Raw genomic sequence first — 26197 nt, 5'->3', positions numbered from 1 at the left:
CATAATTGAGTCATTTGTAAATTTCATGGTCCAAATGTTCATTCCTGGACATGAGAAGATGTGTTAGTTGTCTCACATCGGTTATATAAAATTCCTGAGAGTTTTATATAATATTCGAATAAGTCGATATTCCAATGAGTGTAAGTTGAGAATATGTATCACACATAAAGTATGTCGCACTTAATATTTTGGCTTTTAATCCAACGACAAGTGAAAAAGTTATAACGCAATTCAAAAGGTGACAAAAAAAAGTGCTCGACAAATATATTTTTCCAATACAAATGAATCAAGCAAAGGGAAAGCCATTAAAGAAGATACGTGCATGGTCATGCTTTGAACAAAAAGAAAAAGATCAAAGGCATAAAATCATTCCAACGATATGGAAAATCAAAGTCACAGCTTTTTCCCAAGTTAAAATGGAATTTTTGTGCTGGAACTGAGGTTTCTGGTGTATGATCACACGAATGAAGGAAGAAATGAACAGAATCCACTAAGGAATGGATAATATTGAAGAATATTGTTATCGGCTTTTTACACGATAAGATAATGAAATTATTGCCATGGATTTCTGTTTTTCTTTAACGTGTAAATGTAGAAGGGATTCAATCTAGGTTACGAATATAACTGATTAATTGCGTCTATGATTAGAAGAACATCTGTCTTCTCTTAACCATCTGTACTTCAAAATTTTCAAGCTATGCGATAAGATATATTGTAAATTACACGAGACTCACAAAATTTAATGATACTCGTAATAACATGTGAAATCTTGCAATAGGGCATAACCAATCTGGAGAATATAATATTTTTAAATCATACAACAACTCAAATATCGTCCTGAGTGATATTCACATATATCATTTTTTTAGGTTAGATAATATATATTAAACACGAAGTATTTTTTTCAAAAAAAAAATATATATATAGGAATAGTGACCTAAAATGGAATTGGATATACAGGGATGGCCATGATATATTTATCAAAAGAAAAATGATGAATACACATGAAAGTGCAGTCCAAGATAAAGTATTGGAAAGAAATAATGAATGACACCATTTCATTACAAGATAAACGAGTGGGCTTTACTTTAAGAAAAGTCGGTGCATATGATCTGCCCCTTTTACGTCTTTAGGATATAATAATTCCAAACTACATATATTGTCCTTATCTAATAATCAAACGATTCATATTCCCAGTCCATGTTGTGCAAGAACATGTCCTCATCCTCACGAAAAATGTTTGATCAAGAAAACAATTTAAGTCGCTAAACTTCATTAATCGAACATGCGATATCATCCTCTAATGGCAAAAACTTGTGTGAGACGGTCTCACGGGTCGTATTTTGTGATACGAATCTCTTATTTGGGTCATCCATGAAAAAGTATTACTTTTTATGCTAAGAGTAGTACTTTTTATTGTGAATATCGGTGAAGTTGACTCGTGTCACAGATAAAGATTCGTGAGACTGTCTCACAAGAGACCTACTCTCTTTTAATTAACATGAATCACCACCGAATGATTTCCTTTATATATCTCGGGTTATGGGAGAATTGAGTTGATGATAATGGTCAAATTTAAATTTTAAAAAAATATGTGTGAGATTAATCATGTCTTTTTTTAAGTTATTTTTTAAAAATTTGAATTTTATAGGATAATTGATCTAAATTTGAATTTACCGATCGATTAGTTCAAAGCATTTATTATTATTTAGCAACTGTTTGAAGGAATTTACAAATTGGACAAGGGTTGTGCCTTGAAAGGGGGACAAGAGATGAATTTCGCACGAAATATTATGGTTAATGGGAGCTGTAAGGCTTCAATCATTGTAGCACGTATTAAAGTGCGTGTACACATGTCCACGGTACACACTCGACAAATGCATATTCGTTTTTTAGTGCCCTAACAATAATTAACAAAGAATAGATAGTATTTACGACTAAAACGTGTATCACTATTTTTGAAGCGTGGCACAATACTGTATTTTTCTATAGAGTAATTTTAGGATGTAATTTTTTTGTTATTTTCTGTGATTTTGATTTTTTTTTTAATTAATATTATTGATGGCTTGAATTAGTACGATTTGAATGCCAAATTTTCATTCAGGCTGTATAAAATTTTGTGAGATCATATTTCCCTAACTAATTTATTCACGATACATTCTAAGATCTAGCATTTATCGTTTGTATATATCTTGTGATAACGATACAATTATAATATTTTAGACTGTACAAGACCTCAACAACAAGTAAAGCAATTTTACTCTTATAAATTAGGTATATGTTCATCAAATTTCGTTAACTAAACAATTTTCCATCGATCCAAACCTCTAAAGCTCAACAAAATAAATATGTAAAGAACATTAGGTTATGATTAATTACACAGTGTCGTGTCAATTTTTCATCTAAGTGTATCCAGCTCAGACCGCACACTCCCCCGACCAACCCTTGTTTGATTATGATCTTGATTAAGGTTTCTAAACATAGCAAAATCCAAGAAGTTGGATAATTACACCAAACACACCGCTAACTACAATGGTCGGGCTTGGCGGGCGGAAAGACAGTAAATAACAACGGGACAACACGAAACCTTATCTACCAAGAAATTAAGGCAGCCATCCCATCATTCCCTGCTGAATAAGCTGAATAATAATATAAATATAAAATATCCTCAAACGGAATCAAATTTCCTATCAAACCAAATCATTTGTAGGACCCCTCTGTCTAATCGTGATCTTATTACATATTATTGCTTTATCTAACTACATTTGTCTATTATTAATATGAATATATTTTTTATGAGACGATCTCACATATTTTTATTTGTGATAAATATTAATTTTGTCTATATTTACAATAATAAACAATATATTTGACATATAAAAGTGATTTTTTTTCACTTGTGAGTTATAAATTAATATTTATCTCACAAAATTGACACATGAGACCGTCTCACAAGAGTTTTTGTATATTAATATACATGTATATATCTTTTCCTTAAGAATTGTTTAAAGTATATGAATAATCGATTATACAGACCTATTAGTATTATTGGAGACGCGATACATATTTTTCGTCGCCTGTTAGATAAATTTTGTGTAGAAAATTGAGAAACTATAATATTCAATTAAAAACTGTGACATGCTATTTTTTTTTTTTGGATTTTTTATAATAAAATTTTGTGGTGTTTGATATAAATTTTTGAATGAAATGTGATATTGTTATTTAAATTTGGATAAAACCGATATTTTTTTGTGTTAATAAATATTCGATAATAAAACCTTCTTCAATATCTAATATTAAATAAAATAAGAGCATTTCGTATTTTAAAACTTTGACATCGTGACACGAAAATAGTGTAATATTTTCACACTTTATATTATAACTTGTAAGTATAGACAAAAATATTTAAAAATAATGAAGTTCTCGTGTTCAATTATATCATATATCGTAAAAACTAAATAATGTGTGAGGACCTCGAACATATAGTTTCTTTTCAATTTTTTTTATTTTTATTTTTTTTACCTTATTTAATTTTTTTCCATGACCTTTTATTTTAAAATATACATGTAATCTTAAGTGCAGGATAATGTTTAAATACATGAGTTATATATACACATAGTAATATGCAATAAGACAATATTTAAAAAATGATAGTTATACATCAAAATCTTGGTTCAACTATTAAAATTGCCCGATTACAAAACTTTTGCTCACACAAACGACAAATGTTTATATTGTTAATGCAATCTAATAACTAAATTGTTTTTTAAATTTTAATTGTTTGATTGATTGGATGGGATTTGAGACTTGATTAGATTAAGGATTGTTTATTAGATCATGGATGTGTATTAATTTCTAATCATCTGGATAAAGTGTCATGCCCAGGACTATCCCTGTACGACTACATAATAGGTTCATATTGAAATTATTTTGTATTCATTATCATTTTACGAAAATAATTAATGTAAGTTATGAGGTCCGGGACAGAAGAGGACGAGAGGTGATCGCAAGTACCATAAGGTTGCGCGGACAATTAGCAGATTCTGACAGGCTTCTAGGCGAAAGAAACATGAATTAACCGATCTAACACTGGAAGGAGAGGAATTCCAAAATTGTTGTGCAGTTGATGAGTGTTTAATAGACATAGATACTACTCATATCAAGAATATGCATCTTCTTTTCATGAGCTCATCACATAAGAACTCCAAAGTTAAGTGTGCTTGACTTGGACAATTTTGGGATGGGTGACCCCTGTAAAGTTTCTTAAGGTGTGAGTGAGTGAGCATATAAGTACGTTGGAAAGACTCATCTTGGTACAGTGAGGACTGTCGTCGAATCTGAGACATTACATTTGGTATATGAGACGACCTCTCTTAGTATGGTGTGGTTCAGGGACAAACCAAACGAAAGCTGGTAGGCATGTGTGGCTCGAGGTCGAAGAGAGCGGGAGGCGATCGCCGGTGTCATGAGGTAGCACTTTTGCCTCTTGATGCACAATGAAGCCCTATAATAATTACTTAATATACGGAAAAATTAATTCAATTTGTTATAAGATTCTATTATAAATCATTATATAACATTTAAACTTTTATTTTCAACTAATTTGAATAACGATATCACATAAAGTGCAAGTAATTTTTTTTTTGGAGGACATAATTATTCCAACTCATGTGTCTTCCACTCGCATTAATGAATCACATACGCAATAGTGGGGTACTAGGTGAAACATGTTTCCACCAAAGATTAAATCTTTCACCAATTATCACCATCTCACAGCAGATCCAATAAAGGAATTTATATTATTAAAAAAATGAATTTATATAATTATTTTTAAAAAAATATTTATATGTATAAAAAAATATTTTACTTCTCATAAATCAATTTTTAGTTATTTAGTATATTATATTATATTATATTATATTATATAGGGGTTTTAATTTTGAATTTAAATTATCAGTTGCTCAATTTTATGTGGGGAGGCCTTCAACGCTTATCAAGTTGTTAATAAAAATCTCGTCTACTAAAATATGATATATTTTAAATCTTATACAAATTATATGAAAACTTTATCAATCTTAGTCTGACGCAGCTCTAACTAGTCTGGTCCTAGTGAAATCTTGGGAACCAAGGAATCTATAGTAAACTTAATATTTTTCGTCATAAAATCGTACTTTTGATAACGTGTAAACTCTTATTTAAAATTTTTATTATTGTCGAATTTTGGTCTTAACATTATATTTTTTGATTGTTGATAATTTTAGTATTTTTCATTATGAGTACTAATGTAACACCATAATCATCAGTGATGCATATTTGATGCATCAGTATTATATCGGAAAAATGACTAAAATTGCAATGTATAGATATGTATTTATATCACGTAAATATTTGACAATATAAATGACTAAATAAACACGTAAGACCAAATTATAGCTTTTTTCATTTTGTTTATTGAACATAAATTTTAGATTTATGAAATAATTAAATGTTTAATTGATTATATAATTTTTAAAATAGTCGGTCATGCAAGATTTATCTCTTTCTTTTATCTTATCTTTACTTAATCAAGAAGTTTTTTTAAACATTCATAAAAATAAAAAAAAATCGAATTCTTTGAATATATATACACATACATAGATGCATGCATACATAATAATATGACTTCATACTACTTGGAAAAATATTAATATTATTGATATAATAATAGTTAATCAGATTAAATTTTGGTTGTGCTCGGATGCAATATGATATATTTCAAATTACTTGACTTGTTAAGATTAAGAAAATTGAAGTGAATTTAAAATTCACCTACTATCAAGTTTTTGCATTTTCAACATAATTATTATTGATTTCAAATATTCTCAAAACGGATATTCATCTATCGAATATTTACTCAAATCAAATATCAACATTCACGTCCAATTTATCAATCCAACCCCTTAAAATAAGAACCTCTATTTTATTTTTAGAAAAAACTTGTGTGAGAAACGGTCTCACAGGTCGTATTTTATTGTGAATATCGTTAGGGTTGACTCCTCTCATAAGAAACCTACTCTTTATTATTTTTAAGGAGAAGAACTTATCATATAAAACCTGAAAAAGATTAACGTTTTTATTTTTTTGATGAGAAGAACTTATCATATAACCTAAAAAAAATCAATTATTTTTTTTAAAAAATAATTGATTTTCAAAATTTATCACCTTGGATTAATGATTGAACATGTAAGCTACATCACTTAACGTCACCATCGCCGACAATGCATTATTGAATGCGTTTGCAAAAGGCTACAGATTAGCAGGCCCTCACACCCAAACACTCCCTATCAAACTTTCTAGTGAAGCAAAGATCCTGTTCCTATATCAATATTCCATCGATCTAATTTTTAATATCATATATACAAAAATATATTGAGTAAAAATCTTGCACGTGTAAGAAGGTAAAATTAAAACTATATTATTTTTTGGGGTCCGGAAAGTCAAATATATATTATTTTTATATAAACCAAAAAAAATCTAGGGATGCAAAGGTGTCTGCCTCTGCCATCGAAGACATGACAAAACTACTGATTATTGATTCCATTAATTACCTTATAATTAATTGTTTGTTGGATGATTATAACACATCTTTTTCTTAATCAATATAATTGAGATAAAAAATCAATATGCTATTGCTCGTGTAAAATGTAGGTTGTCTACGATACATTGATCCAATGATTAACGTTGAAGCTCTGAAATTTATTGGTCTCAGATTCGAGTCTCGTTGATTACATGTAATTTTCATAATTTATTTAAGCATATTTAGTTGTTTCTTTGTATTTTCTTTGTCCGAGATAAGCAAGTTTCGGATCCACGTTCAACTTTTGGTAATAATATAGATATGGTCTGAAATAATATGATATGTGTACTCTAAAAAACAATGTTGATAAAACTAACACATGGTGTGTTGATACTAACTTATTTTCTCTTTATCTCTTTCGTAGACAACAAACCAGAAAAAGTAGTTAGTGATGCAACTGTTATTTGAGACAATATCACGAGTGGTGAGTAAGAACAATCATCTATTGAATGAAAAATCATTATCCTATTCTGGTCAAGTCACAGGATGATTATAAAAAAATTTCAAGAAAAATACTCTTGAATATATTTTCGCCCTCTATGCTGCTAGAATCGTTCGGCTCGTCAAGATCTTTCGGAAGCCGACACACAGTGTACTCGATCTACCTCATCTTCCACGATATTCCATCGGATAATACATTCCATCCTCCACATTCCATATTGCATTGATTGGAAAATAAGAAAAGAAAAATAGTCAGCAAAGGAACATGACACACACTCACACACACACCTATTTCTTACAAATGAAACTAAGGATGGGGTGAGAGACATGCCATGTGCTCTGCTAAAATATAGTCTTCACAACTAAGTTGTGGGCATCCTATGAAACAACTTTCCCGACCATAAAATTAATTGTAAAACGCACTCATCTCTCCACTTTCGACATTTGTAGTGAAGAAATGGGTTGATTTGGATCACACCAATATGCAGGATTGGCCTACACGACAAATATTAATCTCCATGATATTTTTCAAAGATAAAATTATTGCTTTTTTGTGTGATTATTATGGAAATTTCCAACATTAACCACTTTGTTATGTTAAAGTACTCCACACAAGCAACATGCAATAAAGTTTTTTTTGTACGTACAAAGCCGAATAGGACTGGAAATCACGGACATGATTTCCGCTCTTTTAATTAAGTCTAATGATCTCATTAATTTTTTGTTATATTATATACGAATCCTTGAAAATTCATATATTCTAACTTCTTTGATCCAGTAAATCATCAAAGTTTGACCTTATTGCGATTATTTTTTGTTTTGTCAAATGCTAACACACTTTGGTAATGTCTATGTCAAGTGTACGTAACACTCCAATATAAATGACTAAAATTTGAAAATATAATCATCATATTACACTAAATCAAACTTTGACCACTTGCATTGTGACGTTTGGGGCCGAAGAGGACGGAGGGTGACCGTCAATGTCATGATGTTACACGGACAATGAGCGGTTCCTGGCAGGCTTCTAGGCGAATGGAACATGAATAAACCGATCACACACCGTAATGATAGAGATTCCAAAATTGTTCGGGTACGAGATTGTGCAGTTGAGGAGTACTTAAAAGATTTTATGGGTACTACTCATATCAAAAATATGTATTTTCTTTTCGGAAGCTTGTCACATAAGAACAGAACTTCATAGTTAAGCGTGCTTGACGACTTTGAGCAATTCTGGGATAGTTGATACCTATGAAGTTTCCTAAAGTACGTTTGAGTAAGGACATCAATACGTTGAAAAGACTTGTCTTGATATAGTGTGGACAATTTTCAAATCAGAGACGTTGCATGCATGAAAAAAAACCGAAACAGATCAACTTGCCAGACCATTTTGCTAATTCTCTCATTCTTATATATGAATTTAACACAATTCTTTCTCTCGTCATTTTTTAATCATCCAAGGAAAGGATGCCCACGAGCCACAATATCATCAAAATTCCAAGAATAGTATCTAGTAAATATATTTTTTTAAAAAATATTAGCCATAGATTAGTAGCACGTCTAGAACAAAGATGTCAAACTTTCAGCACAATGGGTGCATTAATTATTACTCAAGGTTAAAAAAAAACAAATGGGGGCGAGAAATGATGAGGAGAAAATGGAATTTGTGGTAATAACAGTAGAAATTGGCAAGATAATGGGTGGCGAGAGAGCAATCGAATCATTATCTTTGACGTGTGTCCCTCATTGCCAAGGGCATCAAAGTATTCATTCTTTACACACATTGATTCTTGTCATGTGAGATTGATTTCAAAGGGATTCCTTGTTGTTGGTCATTATAATTGAAGATAAGGTGTGGTTCAATTTGTCAACCAAGGTGGAGTCGAGACCAACTCGAATTCAAATTTTAAAATATCAAGAGAGATTTTTCCTACACCTGTTACTGAAATATGATATTCGAACCATTGCGGTATTTAATTATATGAGTTATATTATCTCTCTCCATATTGATAATGAATTGATCACAAAAATTTTTTTGAAACGATCTCACGAGTCAATTTTGTGATCCGAATATTTTATTTAAGTTACTTATAAAAAAAATAATATATTTTATGCAAAATTATTACTTTTTATTGTAAATATGATCAAAGTGGACACGTTTCACTAATAAAAAATCGTAAAATCATCTCACATAATACATATTCTTAGTTGATTAGCTCTAATGAATGCTAATAATTATATGCTCGGCACGGTTTTAATTATTGACAAAAAGACTTGAAAAGATTATAAGCATACCATTTTAGGGAGAAAAAAAAAAGAATTTTGATTTGGAAAATATATTAGAGTAAAGTTAAATAATAACAAAATTAAATAAGAAGTGTTGTGTGTGTGTGTGAGAGAGAGAGAGAGATGGGGGGCCTTTTCATTATTTCCACTTCCAAAATTCCAATCAATACTATTTAATCCTTTGATTATTTAATCATAGAAGTCTACCCACCCACACAATTCTCCCTTTACAAAAGTCTCCTCCCATTCTTTGTTGCTCGTCATTTCACACAAAGAGGATAAAAAAGACTTTCAATATATACTTTCAAACGCCATTCTTGATTCTTCCCCATACCAAAAACAAACACCGTCTCCCTTTTACAAGCCAAACTTTTCGTCCAAATCCCCCCAAAAGATTGATGGATTTCGATTATTTATGCAACCCAAGCTTGGTTTTGGGGCTGGGATTATCTCCCTCAACCGGGGAACCCAAGTCTGCAAAACCATCCTCCGCCCATCAAAAGCTTCACAAAATTCAGGAGCCATCGTTAACTCTGAGCCTGTCCGGTGAAATTACTCACAATAATCTTCATGTTCATGCTGCGAAAAAGGTGGATTCCGATGATAATATCAAGGTTGGTTTTAACGATAACCAATCTGGCGATCATTTGTACAGACAAGAGAGCGCTGCTTCTTCTTTCTCTAACGTCAGTGTGAAGAGGGAGAGAGAAATCGTGAGCAGTGAAGAGGAGGAAACAGAGAGGGTATCCTCTAGAATTAGCGATGAAGATGATGATGGATCCAATGTTAGGAAGAAGCTCAGACTCAGTAAAGTTCAGTCTGCCCTTCTGGAGGAAAGCTTCAAGCTACACAGCACTCTCAATCCTGTAAGTAATTTGTCTCGGATTTTTCACTTCGAGAATGATATTTTCTTTTTTCAATAATTGGGATCGAGGAGATGATTTTTCTTTTTTTGGGTGGGTTTGTTTGATCAGAAACAAAAGCAAGATTTGGCTCGGGACTTGAAGCTAACCCCTCGACAGGTTGAAGTGTGGTTCCAGAATAGAAGAGCCAGGTATCTTCCAGATCCGCCCAATATGATTTAAATCAGATATATTAAATTATTGGTCGAGAATTTTAAGGAAATTATTTTCTTTGAAAAGAATATATAACAGAAATCGTAAATTTTTTTAAATTTTTGTTGTTAAGATTATTGGAAATATTTTAAGGGGCCCCCTGTGTATTAACTTTTGGCTCTCTGTCAAAATATTATAATATTTCGAAACCGGACTAGTATTTTTTATTAATTTATTACTTTTGTCCGCGAAAATGATGATGAATCCCATATCTCTGCAGGACCAAGCTGAAGCAAACGGAAGTAGACTGCGAGTTCTTGAAGAAGTGCTGCGAAACCCTAACGGACGAGAACAGGCGGCTGCAGAAGGAGCTTCAGGAGCTAAAGGCGCTGAAGTTGGCCCAACCTCTGTATATGCAACTGCCGGCTGCCACGTTAACCATGTGCCCGTCATGCGAAAGGGTCGGCGGCGCCTCCGTCTCTGCCTCCGCCGCTGAAGGCATTGGTAAGAACTCATTTACCATGGCTCCGGCGCCGCACTTCTATAATCCCTTCACCAATCCATCAGCCGCATGTTGATCAATTAGTCTCCGATAGTACTATTGTAAAATATTATATATATATATATATATATATATTATATTTATATATACACACGTATACACATATACGTATTCGGTAGTGTATATGGCTATGGAAACACCCTCCCACAACCCTCTTTTTTTTTTTTAATTTGTTAAGGGCTTGTGAAAAAATATTAAAGATGTTGCTAATTAATAGATCTTACATAATTACTAATCTTTGTGTCTTTTTTTCTTTTGTTTTTATGTTAAATATTGGTTGTAAATATTAATGAAGTTATTATTGGTTATTATTTCTCTGTAATATGCATCTTTGTTTTTTCCTTCAGAGTTATGTTCTCAATTATTAATCTATGATCCGAACCAAATCGTTTGTGAACTATTCGAAAATCGATTCGATAAAAGCTTGTTTGAATCGTTTAATGAGGCTCGTTAAGATAAACGAACCAAGCTCAACCTCTACGATATTCGGCTCGTTAGCTTGTAGTAAATTTATAAGTAATATCTTACATGAAAATAATAATTTTGATATTTAATTTATTGATTTAACACATTAATTATGAAATATATAGAAAAATCTATTAAATTTATTTATTATAATAAATTGACAAATTTTAATAAAAATATTATATTTTTTTTAAATGTATAATTTAATTTTTAATAAATTTAATGAATATTTAAATATACAATTCATATTTATTAAGCTCTTTTAGGTTCGATAAAAGCTTGAATAAGCTCGTGAGCCATGAATATATTCGTTAAATAAAGCTCGAGCTCGGCTCGGTTATAAACAAGCCAAGCTCAAACATTAAGAGTTCGGCTCGGCTATTATATATATATATATATATATATATATATATATATATATATATATATATATTAATTATATTATATATATATATATATCAGTTTTGATATCCTGCACACCTACCGTGCATATTTTTGTGAGCACCGATGAGGTGTCACTCGCCCATTGAATGCGCAATTTTTCTATATTTCATCACATCCAATGGAGGAATGACACCTCATCGGTGCTCACAAAGGTGTGCACGGTAGGTGTGCAGGATATCAAAACTTATATATATATATATGTATATATATATATATGTATATATATAATAATGTCAAAGGTTTACATTTATTTTAATAAGTTCTACAAATTTGCACACATGCAATTTCGTTTCCCCTCGATGAAGGGCGGTAGTTAGATCATGCAAAAGTATAATATTTTTATGAGTAGGGTTTTTGTGAGACGATCTCACGAATTTTTATCTCTGAGACGAGTCAATTCTACCGATATTCATAATAAAAAGTATTACTTTTAGCATAAAAAGTAATATATTTTCATGGATGACCCAAATAAGATATATGTCTCACAAAATACGAGCCGACAAATTTTTGTCATTCTTTATTGGTTTCAAAATTGTAGCATACGGATACATTATTATTATTATTATTATATTATTACAAAAACTATATCGTGTTTTTGGCAATAAAAAAGTTAGTGAAAAATTTATGAATTTAGTGTGTGTAATCCACCAAATAAAAAGAGGAGAGACGTGTGGAATAAGAAAGTAATGGTAAAATCCTTTTGACGCATTTCGTCTCATTTAATTTTAATAAATAAATAAATAAATTATTAAATATAAATATAAATATTTATAAATAAATAATTAAATATAGTTGGCAGAGGGAGTGGTGAGCTTGTGTTATTCCTCAGCTTTAAGGGAGCATGTGGGTCACGGCCCACGTGATGTTCCCGTGTAACCCTCTCGCATATCTCTTACGGGACAATACATTTCCGTGGATGGTTGAACTTCGTTTCAAATTATTTTATTGAAATTTATATTTTACTGCATGTCCCGTGAGATACAATTTAAATTGAAAATAAAAATTCGTCAAATTTATCTCCCTTACTGTTCGCGGTTTTTTTTATTTTTAATAAATATTTCATGTAACATAGTGTATAATATTATTATTTTAGGACCACTTCACCGTTCGATGAAACATGACTAAAAAAAAACTTAAAAAAGGACGAAGATTAGATTTTAACTACTTGTAATTAAGGACTCTGATTAAAAGATAGCAATTATTTTTTTTTTTTGTAATTTTCACAAATTAAAATTTCAAAATATTTTTTTTTTATTGAAGTCGATAAGTGATGATTGAAAGCCTTTTGTTTTTTCAATAGTATTGAACGTTTTTTAATCGGCTTTTTTCTTGACGGTTTTAGCAATCCGGTTAATTAAATAATATAAGGTCATGAATAATGTATTTTGGTCATCTTTTTTTACTAGAACATGCGATTTTTTGACCAATTCGATTTTGATGACCAATTATTTGAAAATTATGCCCCCGAGACTTCGATTCAATTCAACATAAAAGTTTCCTCACGTTATTCAAACATTTGAAATATCACATTATACAATCAAAACTTGAATTTTGTGTTTTTAATTAAACGATCATATAATAAATATCTCCATAAATCCGAATCGACAACCTTGAATGCGGTTCCATTCAATTCGGCTTTGTTTTATTCAAACAAATAACGCTAAAAAAACACACGCTAACTCATATGAGACTATCTCACGACTCAATTTTTTAGATAGATTTCTAGCATGACAAGTTCTATGAATTTATTTTAAATATACATCGAATTGATTCAACTCATAAAAATAAATTTATGATGCTCAGAAAATAACAATTCATCTTTTGAAGTAATCAAACTAATTAAATTTATTGTGAATATTTTTTTCCTATTATAAAATAAATAAAATGTTGATGTATAAAAAAATAATTTATCCTTCAATATCAAACGGTCCAGATATGGTGTTTGAAAAGTAAACGATGATGAGGTTCGATTCGATTTCTTCGTAGACACGTCATCATAATTGGTCATGTCCAAATTTCAAATGCTGAATCATTGGCAGTATCTGTCGTCTTCTTTTTATCCGGTCCACCTTAATCTCCGTTACCTTTTTCTTCTGTGGACTAATATTTCAAAATTATAATTAAACAGATCTACTAAGCTCTATTGTTTTTATTCCGTCTCACCTGTAAAAATTCGTGAGATCATCTCACAAGAGACATACTCATAATATGATTTTTAAATTTCATTCATGTATGCATATCGGTCCTTTAACCTCGTAAAAAAAAAAACAGAATATCAATCGGTTCACTTATATATCTATATATGTGTGTATACTCGTGCAATATATGATTGAAACCACAGATCTGATCCACAATCAATCTGCGCTCCACCGCAGCCTTGGATCACTATCGTTGCCAAATTTCATGCCAATAATAGAGTTCTTTTAGAACAGAATGTGTGTGTAAGTAATATCTCGTTACAAGAATACACCAATCATTTTCAATAAAATACTTTTCCCAAAACACATTCCTATAAGTTCTGAGAAAAATCTTAAATTCCTATTTTGATAAATTAAATAATATTTATACTTTGACAGAAAAAATGACTTTATGAAAGGGTTGTAAACTAAAAATAAAAATAAAATGCATGCGTGATTCGTTGAAAAATAAATAAGGGTTTTTAATTTATTTGTCTGAGAACATTTATTATTACAATAGAGATGAGGGGAAGATTCGGAAAAATCGTGGATGCACACGTAATGTCTACGATGAAAAACAAAGGAAGAAAAGAACAAATTGGACTTAATGGACTACACATGTCCTATGTTTGATAAATTGTCGGTTGTACTCATTATCTATACATATAGATTAATATATTGATATGGTATGTTTGTATAATATTTTTTTATAATATTTGGTTTATATTTAAACTGAATATTAAAATATAATTATAAAAAATAGGGAGAGACTATACTGTAATTTTGATATATGAATTAAAAAAATAAATAGAAAAAAGAAAGAAAAAAATGATTAAAGTAAGAATTTAACCTAAAACTTGATGTTTAGAAAACAAAGACTATGTCTGTTAAACTAACTTATATTAATATATATATATATATATATATATATATAATTATTAAAACTGGCAATGATATCAAAAATTAGTTTTTCGTATGATATCAAATTTAATAATATAAAATAAATAGTATAAATAATGATTATATGCATATAATGATGCATCATCCATCATGCGTTGTTATCATGCTTCAATGCATCTGACTCGGCTCCAGCTTTGTAAATGCATAATCTCATGTCATACTCTGTCCAAAAACATCATATTTTAAAATTCATTAAAGGGCAAATTATATTTTAATATCTAAATGCAAAATATTTGGTATTTTTAGACGTCCTTCCTGCTTGTAAACCTTAAAAAATGGTGGTTGGATAAACGTAATAGATAAAAGGGTTAATTTATGTTACATTATTACTTATTTTCCTCTTATTTCGATATCATTTGATTATTTGAGTATCTCAAATTTTTATGATAGTTGATATACATATTGATGATCATGAAGGTTAACAATTAATCAAATCATAAAGGAAAATTAATTCATGAATAATCCTAGATCAAATATAGAATTAAAAGTGTTTATTCAACAACATAACAGAAAATATGATATTACGCGTGATCGGGAAATCATGATATTTACATGTTGATACAAGTGTCGACGTTCATAATACAAATAGATTATATTTATAATTTTAATTTTAAAAAAGACGATCTATTGTATCAAAACCCTAATAATCCAAAACTTTAAAAGATAATTTTCAATTATACTTAGTCGTAGACTCTTATTTGATAGTTTACAACACATAATTAGTTACATATAAACCAATGGTAGCTCCATAATCAAAATCAATTAGGTAACATTATTATTATATGATTGATATTTTTTCGTTTTTAAAATTAAAATTATTTTTAAAAAGCATGAATCCTCTTGATCTTGTATTTTGTTAGGAGCGGAAATATATAAATGCCGACATGCTCGGATTTAACGTAATAATAATTATCTTTCGGTGCCAAATTTTTGTACGTTGTGTTTTGGACAGGATTTCGTTATTTATTTGCTTCGTTATATGTATTAGACTGTCACATTTCTGAAGCCTCCAACATATAATTTACTCGACTCATATACTGATTTTCAAACATCATCACATAGATTTGACCTATTACAATTTCCGGCTTCGACCCCATTCTTTTAACCCGAACGACTTAGAGATCCAACCTACAAATAGGGACGTAAACGAGGTGATCCGAACAGTATTCGAGCTCGGCTCGTTAAAAGTATATATAATCAATTCGAGACTTTATCATGAGGCTTGAGCTCAATTCATTAATAGCTTGTTTATCATGTTCAACGAGTCTGGCTCGAACTCGGCTCGTTAAAGATTCATTTTCGTGCTCTTTAAGCACGCTCGGCTCGTTAAGAAGGCTAATACTAATATTTTTTATTTGTTAAACCAATAAACCAACAGATCTCGAGCTCGCGAACAAGCAAGCTCACAAGATCATGAGCCGAATGAATATATTTAAGCTCGATAAAATATTTGAGCTCGAAATCGAGTTCCGCTCGATAAGATTAACGGACGATCTCGAAGAAGTTTTCTACCAAGCTTAGTTCCAAGTAACTCGCGAGCTGCTTGAATCATTTACGTACGTATACTGATAAGATGTTTAAGCAATAAATGGATGGTATCTTAAATCGGGAGAGCTTAATAGATATCTATAAATTTTTTACAGCTAAAATTCTCTCATTTTTATAAATTATGCTTTTTCTAGCTAAAAATGATATCTAGTTTTCGACATTATATAAATTGGGTGCGCTAACCTACTTACTCCACTAACTTTATTACCCAAACTTCGGTACTTATATCTTAATCTTAACACGTAATTAAATGTTTTACGTGATCGAATGATGTTAGCAAAACTTTTTATCTTATTTGACAAAGAAACAAGAAACTTTTTTCCCAATTTAGAAGTATCGATAATATTTTTATTTTTAAAAGCTTAGCTAATTCTTTGTAGCGTCAAATCATACAAATTTTCACTATTTGGCATTTTGCTTCACTAAGTCTATTGTGGCCCAAATCTTACAGCCCATTCTTTTGCGGGCTAAGAACGTTCAATTGAGCTTTGACATTTCTTTTCATGATGGACTTAGATGTATTTTAAATTTAAATTACGTACCGATGACTTATAATTCATCTGATAAAAAAATATTTTAAATTTGAGACAATGTTCCGGGTTCGAAAATTAATTATAACAAATAATATCTCAACTCAAAAAAAATTTCATGAAAAAAAAAAACAGTGAATTCATTGAGGCACCAAAGGGTGAATATAGCTACTCATTCATTTATCTAAAAAAGCATTAAATTTTATATAAGCCAGTTTTCTGATTGAATTGGAAGCTGCTGTTTGCAAAAAATATTCTACAAATATTTAATTGGTGTATAAACTATTCAAGATTTTGAGAGTTTTTTTATTTAAAAATTTTAAATTTATATGATATTAAAAAGAAAAATAGTACGAGTAGATCTATGATGATCACTGCATATTTCTAAAAGAAGAGAAGTGGGATATGGCGTGATGAATTGGCCATGCTAGCTGCAACCAACCACTTCAAGGAATCCCTTAAAACTATGTACCGACTTCAAAAATAGTAATTTTTATTATTATGATTATTTATTTAAATTTAAAAAGGGTGAAAAGTAATTTTATCAGATATTATAGTTAGATATCTCTTTAAAAAAAATAAGGATTTTTGAATTATCCTAAAAAATATATTGACAACTGATGCATAAGTTATAATGTTGTCAAGTTTTATGTGACGAGTCATTGTCCAATATATTTTGTAAGTGTAACCTTTGGTCATGTTCGATAGTTTTTTGATGAAGCTCAAATGTTTTCGTGAAATGTTATTCATTGGGGAATGTGTATCAAAGTTTTAGCTTTTGGAAGAAAATATTTTTTTACAGTATATATAATATATTTTATAACGATGAAAAACATCTTTGTTTCTATGCTCTTCTTTTTATTTGGAATATTCTTTCAAATTTTATTTTTGATGTTTTGAATCAAGAGTATAATTTTCGTAGATCATAAGAATATTTATGATTTTCTTTAAAAAAAAGCAAAAAGTAAAACAAAGAGTGAAAGTATACATCATGAATTGTAATATAACATAACGATGGAATAATTAAATAAAACAAAAATAGAAAGGCCAAAATGAAGAGTAGCTGTATTCAGATGTGAATGAGTCCTCTCCCTTTTACTGCAATCTCCGTGGCTTCTTGCTGTCTTCGCCTCTTGTCTTCTTCCCTCTTTCCCTTTCTTCTCTCTATCGTTATTACTGCCTTCTCCATTAAAATTCCCTCTCTTTGTTACATTATAGTGTAACGATATTAATGAACATAAAATTGTGGTAATATCATATTCATATGTTTCTTTCTTTCTAATTTGAATTGAAAAGGGCTCATTCCACGAGGTTTCCCGACTTATATACTCCAAATTCTTTGCCTTCAATCCCCCTTTTTCCAGCTTGTTTATTTTGATTTTTCCTTGCATCTTTTGTGTGCTTTTTATCACTTCTCTGATTTGTCCTTGCACGTTCCATCACCTCAACTTCTTCTAAAAGCCAAAAAGAAAGATAACACCACCAGACCACCCTCCATGCTCATTCATTAGCTAAAAATTCACAAATGTGACAATGTGTTGTTTGTAATTTGTAGCGCAAACTGTTCACTCAATCAATGATTGTACCCATCACACTTGTTGGTGCTTATGTTTCGGGTCCATTCCTTGGAATATATAATAGTTGTTGATGCGTAAGAATATATATTTGATTCCAGTTTCGGTTTAGGAAACAAAATGAGAAGGGATTTCTAGTTGTTTGCACTGAAGGGATTCTCCATATCTGCTCTTCTTGAATTTATTCTCTTGGGACACTAAATCCCAGAATGGTATGCAGTAAGAAGATGATTTGTGGCCGGAGGATTCATCGTTTCGCTGTTTCTTTAATCGTTTGCATGGTTTTGATCTCGTCCCAGTCAAGATTATACAATGCTGAAGGTAAATTGATGACTCCCCATTTAGTAATTTCTTGAATTTAATGCGATCGACTAATGGTTCTGTGGATTACGTTTTTGGGCTAAAGTCACGATCTTGTGCATGTTTCAGGTAGAAAACTGGCACAAATAGCTGATAACTCCCAGGTACACTTTTCCCATTTTCGTTCTGTGTTTCTTCATAAAACATAAAATAAAATCATTGATGGAAGTGAATTCTTTACATTTTTAGACGGTGAATGAAGAAAAAGCAATCCTGCGAGGAAAAATCGGCTCCAGGCCGCCGCGCTGCGAGCGGCGATGCGTCTCCTGCGCCCGCTGCGAAGCCATCCAAGTTCCCACAAATCCTCAAACAAGAAACGGAATCAACAACGTCTCCACCGCAGTTTTTGCCGCCGCTGCCTACGTTAGAGGTGACGACACTTCAAACTACAAGCCCATGAGTTGGAAATGCAAATGCGGGAGCCTCATTTTCAACCCATAATTTTTGTCCGGAAAATCCAAATCCGAACTTTCTTCTGTAAATAATTAATCAATTTACTATATTATGACACTTTCAAATTATATTAATCATGGTTCAGTTCACCTAAGCAGTCTTTCCCCTCCTCGGCTCCACCGAAAGGGAAAAATCACTTGTCTTTTTTCGTGGGCATCTCCGAAATTTCCCCATCTGTCGTGTAAAATCTTCAATTATTACGCCAATATTGATATGCATTAATATTTTATATTGAATACATGGAGGCAATCAATCAATCATCTACCTTACATCTCTGATTTCTGAGCTTTTTTGATATTGTACCGAAGATTCTGATATGTACAAGCCAGTACTCAGAGTAAATGCGCGGTGCTGTGAGCTTTTGCCATTACCATTAAAATTTCAGCAGAGGATTAACAAATGTGGCAGTGGTAACTTGGAGCAGGAAGACGAAAGATTTTGTTTTAACTGTTGAAAAAAATAAGACAGATTTTAGTGTTTTTTTAGCGGTGTTTCTTTAGCAGATTGAGCTGTCTTTCCTCGAATATGATCTCACCTTTGATTGAACACGCAAGAGCTGGTTATCATAACTAACCTAAGTCATTAATGCTAAAATGAATTCAATAGCTTCCATGAGATCATCTGCACATTTTGTGTCATAATACAATTATTTGATTTTGCATATATAAATTTTCAAAATGAAGTAATTCAGGTTAAAAAATAGTTTCGGATGTCAACCGCTATCACACTTAAAAATATATATTTGAGTAGGACTCTTGTGAGACGGTCTCATGAATCTTTATCTGTGAGACGGATCAACCGTCCCGATATTCACAATAAAAAGTAATACTCTTATGTATAGTTTGATAGACTCGATGTAATGTCTATATACAAACTCGAAAATAAATGAATATGCAATCTTGAAGAATCGATTTTTTTTTTTACTATATATATTCAATTGGCAGAAAATAAAGCAAGAGCAAGGAATTTCATTCTCTTTTGAAGTGTAAACTGAAATATTGCAAAGGGTAAAATTACTTTTTCCGTGTTCTATATTTTGATACTTTGTGATTACGATGTTGTCACAATTGAGTTTTAATTATGTTTTTCCTTTTTTTCATTTTTTTTGGTCATTTATCTTGAAATTTTAATCCTTTTATACGAAAGTGCTCATGTACCATAACGAATTAAAATTGAAATTCAATAATATGAAAAACAAAAATCGCAAAGACACAAACATGTTTTTTTATTTTCCTAATGTAAAATGTGTGACTAAATTCTCGTTATGCATTTGATTATCAACATCATAGACACTTCGGAATTGCACTGTGACTCAGAAGTCAGATGTATCTGAAGTTGAGTACTTAAATCTATAATAAGAAAGTATCGGTTTTCTATTCACAATACTCAAATTCTAAATGAATATGTTTTCTGAAAGAAAAATGATGGGTTAATACTATTTATAGTGTAACATAATTACAGGCTAGAATGCGTAAATGATGCATCTAACTTTGTTTGGTTGATTTGCAAGGAACATGGATCTGATAAAAAGATGGGTATTATCAATTTGATGGAACAATCTGAGTTTTTGATAAGAAGTTTGAAAGAATTGAGAGATTTATGATTGGTAACATGCATTTTTTTCTCTCTCATATAAATGGAAAGAAACAAGAAACGGAGGATCACATGTAAATTTGTTTAACAAGTCCTGTTAAATGAAAGAAACATTTGAGTGAATTTACCCATATCAAGTACACATGATCCAAACTACTCACAATAGGGTAGCTAATGTTATGTCCCTATCTCCATAAGGACACCCACATTGGTTGGTTAATGGGTGTTAATAACACCCATTAATTTTCGCCCACCAATGTGGGCGCAAGAATTAATAATCTTGGTTGACATGACAGCCAAGAAATTCATCAGAATGAACAGCGTTATTTCGAAATTTGCGACGGTTTTTCGTAAACCATCGCAAAGTGAAAAGCGTCCGTTTTTTTAAAAAAAAAAGGTCGCTATTTGCGACGGTTTTTTAACACCCGTCGCTATGTGCGACGGTTTTTCAAAAACCGTCGCTAATTATCACCGACGGCTATTTTCAAACGGCAAAATTATGCACCAACGGCTATATTCGATTATCGTAATTCGTTTTCTTTGTATTTTGTGTTTTTTTTAAAGAGATTGTGTTGAATAATATTTTAAATAAAAGAGTCCAACTTTTTTTTCATTTCTTAATAATATTTTAATGAATATTGGAATTAAGTTATTTTTAAAATAATAATACTATTTATTTTTAGTAATATTTGTTGTAAAATTTTAAAAATATTAGAAAGATATTGAAATATTAAAAATAAAAAAAAATGAGTAAGTGGACAGTGAGACCCATAAATAATGAAAGTTGAAATTAAATGAATGTGGGTGTGTGTTAATAATGGGGAAGTGTTAATGTAATGAATATGTGCCTCGTGGACCCCATCATTTTTGATGAGATGGAGAGTTATTAACATGGATTAATTCCGACGGATGCAGTATATATATATATATATATATCTATATATGTATGTACGTATGTATATAATTTTTATTTAATTTATCAAGAATGTTTAGAGGCACCTGACAAATTATGGAAGGACAGTTGGGCATTGGGAAATGAATTACAACTTAAATGCTGCACGGACTATCTCACCAACTCTGAAAGATGCGGAGCTTTATGAGTTGTGGCTCAAAGGTATACCAATTATGCATTTTTTTGGATTTCATTCGAGTGGTGCAAGGGGTCATTCAACTTTTTGACGATCTTAGTCTGGAAGGAGCTATTGCTATGGAAGTTAACATATATCTTCGATCCTTCGGTGTTTGTGTTTCTGAAACATATGCGAAGCGCTTGGCTCGTGAAGTTTTTTTTATCATGATCAAATTTGGAGCTTTAATAATTGTAATATACCATATTGGCTTTGTGTTGGTGTACATCGTGACTCTTATATTTGACTTTCTAGAAGATTTTATTTCAAAAAAGTAAGATTTTATTTCAAAAAAGTATTATCTCACCAACTCTTACGTGGTATCTTTCAAATTTAAAATTCAATAATTAAATCTTTCATTTTACAATTGTTCTTGAAACAATGTGGTATTGTCTATGAGTAGCACGAACAAGAATGTGAAAGATTGGTTTCCTAAGTGGTAATTAATATTTAAATTCTATTAATTATTGTATAATGGTGTTTGCATTAAATATGAGAGCAAGAAGAAAAGGATATTATTTAAATGTAGTGACGAGATTGATCGAAAGAAGGATCCGTCTGTCAAAACAGGTTTTTTTTTTTTAAAAAAAAAAAAACTTTGATTAGAGATAGCTTGTTGAATCTGTTGTTGCCATCTCCAAACCGAAAGGTTCGACGCTACTGCTTCACAGGATCTGGGCCATTGATTTTAAAAAAACTGGTGAAACCCCATGTATGTGTGTATAAATCTGGGCCTTTGATCTTTTCATAGGATAGTGTCCCACAAGGATAAAATCTTCCCCAAACCGAAACCGAAGTGAATATTGGGTGATGGGACATTTCATACACCATTTCCCTCTCCGGTCTTCTCTACAGAACTAACATCAAACATTCCAAAATTTTATTTCATCATAAAATTAACATATATACAGAATTCATCCTCTATTTTTCAAATTTTGTCAAATTTTCCCTTTTTTTCCATGCTATATTAATCGTGAGGTTTCCAATTTTACCTTATTTTGCCGTGCTTTTCATTTTATAACATAATTATTATATTATATTTATATTCGTTCTATAAAAATTAGAAAACTATATATATTCCACAAACTAATTACAAACATTGACGAAACTAAAATATATTTACAAAGAATAAACTCACAGATTTTCATCGCTGAGGAGAGGGTATTTTTTATGGGATAATTTTCTAAAAAACCTCAATGTAAAAATAGTTCTCTCCTACGTATTTCATACGTATTATAGGGGAGTACTATTACAAGTTATGGTTCTATCGAAATAATTTTATCTTTTCTTTTTATTTGATATAAGATTTAAGCAAAAATTTGTGTGAGACAATCTCACGAGTCGTATTTTATGAGACAGATCTCTTATAGTTTTATTTGGGTCATCCATGAAAAAATATTACTTTTTATGCTAAGAGAATTATTTTTTATTGTGAATATCGGTAGAATTGACTCGTATCATAGATAAAAATTCGTGAGACCGTCTCACAAAAGACCTACTCTAAGATTTATGTATGGACAAATTTATGATGAAAACATACAGAATCAAATTAAACCACAACCAATTTGGAGAAAACAAGCAAGAATCCTTCTACATGTTTCGAATGTTATTCCCACGAGAGTTTTTTTTATATTGTTTATACACATAAATAACACGTCGTCTACCAAATTAAAATTTTAAAAAAATTGAAACGTAAGACCGGGGGGGGGGGGGGGGGGGGGGGGGGGGGCGCAACAGTCAACTCACGTGTGGAATCATGCAAATTTTTTTAAAAAAGTGTCCCAAAATAATTCAATCTTCTTATCACTTTACAATTATCCTAAATTCCAAAGTAAAGAGAATGGCTTAAAAGGCTTGATCAAGACAGGTAAAAAGCAATGGCCACGAATATGTATAAATAAAGAAGAAGCTTTTATTACAGAATGAGTATGGCTAAAAAGGGATTCCGATTCCCAAAGCCCTTGTCTTTCTTACGTTACAAATTTCAGGGATATTATTTTCTCGGGGAACCCTTTTCGAATTTCTCCATTTCTTTAAGTTTAGCACAAAAAATCAACGATTCTTTGATCAGCTGATTCAAAAAAAGTGTCATTCCTCGGAATCAAACAATCACAAAGCCAAAGAATCATTTTCACGATTGACCCATCGTGTAATACCTTTTTATCTTGGATGAATCCAACGGTCGAAGTAGATGGGACAGAATCCAGATCAATGTATAATCCTGTGAACCATTGTTTCCATTCACGTGGTCCGAGTGACTAGTCACTCTTTTATACCAACATCATTTCATGGTTACGTGGGACATTTCTAAATTGATTCTTAGCAGGTTCACAAGACATGATAGAGATCCAGTGAGAAAAAAGAAACTCAGCGAGCTCAAAGGTTTTACATGATCCTCGTACTAATCCATTGGTCCAAGAAAAGCAAATAATTGTAACATGTTAGCCCGTGACGGGGAAGAAAAGGGATAGTTAGTTGAAACTGAGCAGAAAGATCAATATCGAAATCAAGATTTGTTTGAATAACCACAAGGATATCCAAAACTAACCTAATCACAGATACGTACAAGCAAGTAAACATTCAAGAAGGGGGAGTGGGATAACAGCATAGAGAATTCATTCTGGATCCACCAGCTCAAGACCCAATTAGATAAATCATGATGAAATGATGCAAGAATACGTAACAAAGACAAACAATATAGAAATTTTAGATTCAATATAAACCGAAAATCATCATTATTCTCCACTCAAACCCTTGAATATCAGGTTACTAGGGAAAAGGTTCCGGCAACTAATGAGAATTATCGAAGAAAAATAGAAGATTTAAAGCATACACAGAGAACTTGGCTGCTCATTTTGGTCAATTCGTGGAGCAAAAGGGCGGTTTCCAAAAATGTACAGTACAAGAAGTTCAGAATACAAGTTCTGTCAAGGATTACATGATGAATTCTGATCAATAAAATTATGTAAACTATCAGTTCGTCCAGTTCAATACCATAAATTTTGTAAACTCCAGTGGTATTCTAAGTTGTTAGAATGATAAAATATAAAGAACAAACACACCAGTATCAAACACCCAAGTACCTAACACATAATATACTAGTGAAGATGAAGATGCTGTTGCATCCCTGTGAAATTGCTTGTAGTTCACCATCTCTCGCTCCAAAAATGTTGACCTTTGCAACATGCTGGAACTAGAGAAGCCTAGTTTCTATCAAAGAAATAAACAAGATAGAAATGCACAAGCACACCTTTAACCAGTAATCTCCCAAATAAGAACAAGCTCTTTAACTCCGAAAAGAGATGGAAAAAGTAAAATATGAGTATTGAGAAATCCCGAATTAAAAATCTCAACCTGGTAATACAATTTCAAGTGGAAGAAGAGCAGTTTCTAAAAACAGTTCATAGATAGATTTGACTACCAGGTCAAGAAGATCATACCCTCAAAGATAGGCAAATAGTGTACAGCGAGACTTGAATGAAAAGAAACTTGAGTCTAGAAAAGTCTTTGGCTCTGGCCTCACGACTAGAGAAGTAGATAGATATTATCCTACCACAAACTTAATACGAACATAATCCCTATCACCTAGCATAGATAAGAGAAACAACTCCAAAATTATGACCGAGGGCAACTGATAACTCGTAGAGAGGCATGGAACTGAAAATACGTGCCTAATCATGTTTCAGGATCCATCATCTGCCAGCATCAAATATATGAAAACACAAAGAAAATCACTGACTTGGATGCATCAGTGAAGTACTCTCATAACATTTTTTTACCGAGGCAAATATTCGTTCTAAATCAGAGGGGGTAAGATAAGAGTTAATTTGTCATAGAATTCGTGCAGAAAGCTCGAAAGAAAACTTGAGAAATTTCCCAAGTGAACAATTTCGATAAAAGAAGTGACATTAAGAATTGATCTATAATTAAAGCATAATCATGTAACATGTAGATGGAGGAAAATTTCACCAGGATAAATAAAAGATTCCTACTGATATAACTGAGA

At 31.2% G+C, this 26197-nt stretch overlaps 2 protein-coding genes across 2 annotated transcripts; both read left to right on the top strand.

The window, feature by feature from the left end:
- Window positions 1–9550: 9550 nt before the first annotated feature.
- LOC142549647 (homeobox-leucine zipper protein HAT22-like) lies at window positions 9551–11282 on the top strand. The gene is made up of 3 exons (XM_075658702.1): window positions 9551–10209; window positions 10318–10397; window positions 10679–11282. Exons 1-3 carry the CDS (start codon window positions 9742–9744, stop codon window positions 10974–10976), a joined length of 846 nt encoding a protein of 281 aa, XP_075514817.1. The 5' UTR covers window positions 9551–9741; the 3' UTR covers window positions 10977–11282.
- Window positions 11283–18288: 7006 nt separating this feature from the next.
- Window positions 18289–19857, top strand: LOC142548252 (EPIDERMAL PATTERNING FACTOR-like protein 2). Its single transcript, XM_075656569.1, has 3 exons — window positions 18289–18979; window positions 19088–19122; window positions 19208–19857. Exons 1-3 carry the CDS (start codon window positions 18868–18870, stop codon window positions 19457–19459), a joined length of 399 nt encoding a protein of 132 aa, XP_075512684.1. The 5' UTR covers window positions 18289–18867; the 3' UTR covers window positions 19460–19857.
- The last annotated feature ends 6340 nt before the right edge of the window (window positions 19858–26197 follow it).

The sequence above is a fragment of the Primulina tabacum genome, chromosome 6, assembly GCF_025594145.1.
Source record: "Primulina tabacum isolate GXHZ01 chromosome 6, ASM2559414v2, whole genome shotgun sequence".
NCBI classification, from domain to species: Eukaryota; Viridiplantae; Streptophyta; class Magnoliopsida; order Lamiales; family Gesneriaceae; genus Primulina; species Primulina tabacum.
Note: the sequence above shows the minus strand (reverse complement) of the source record. Positions and strands in the feature narration are given on the sequence as shown.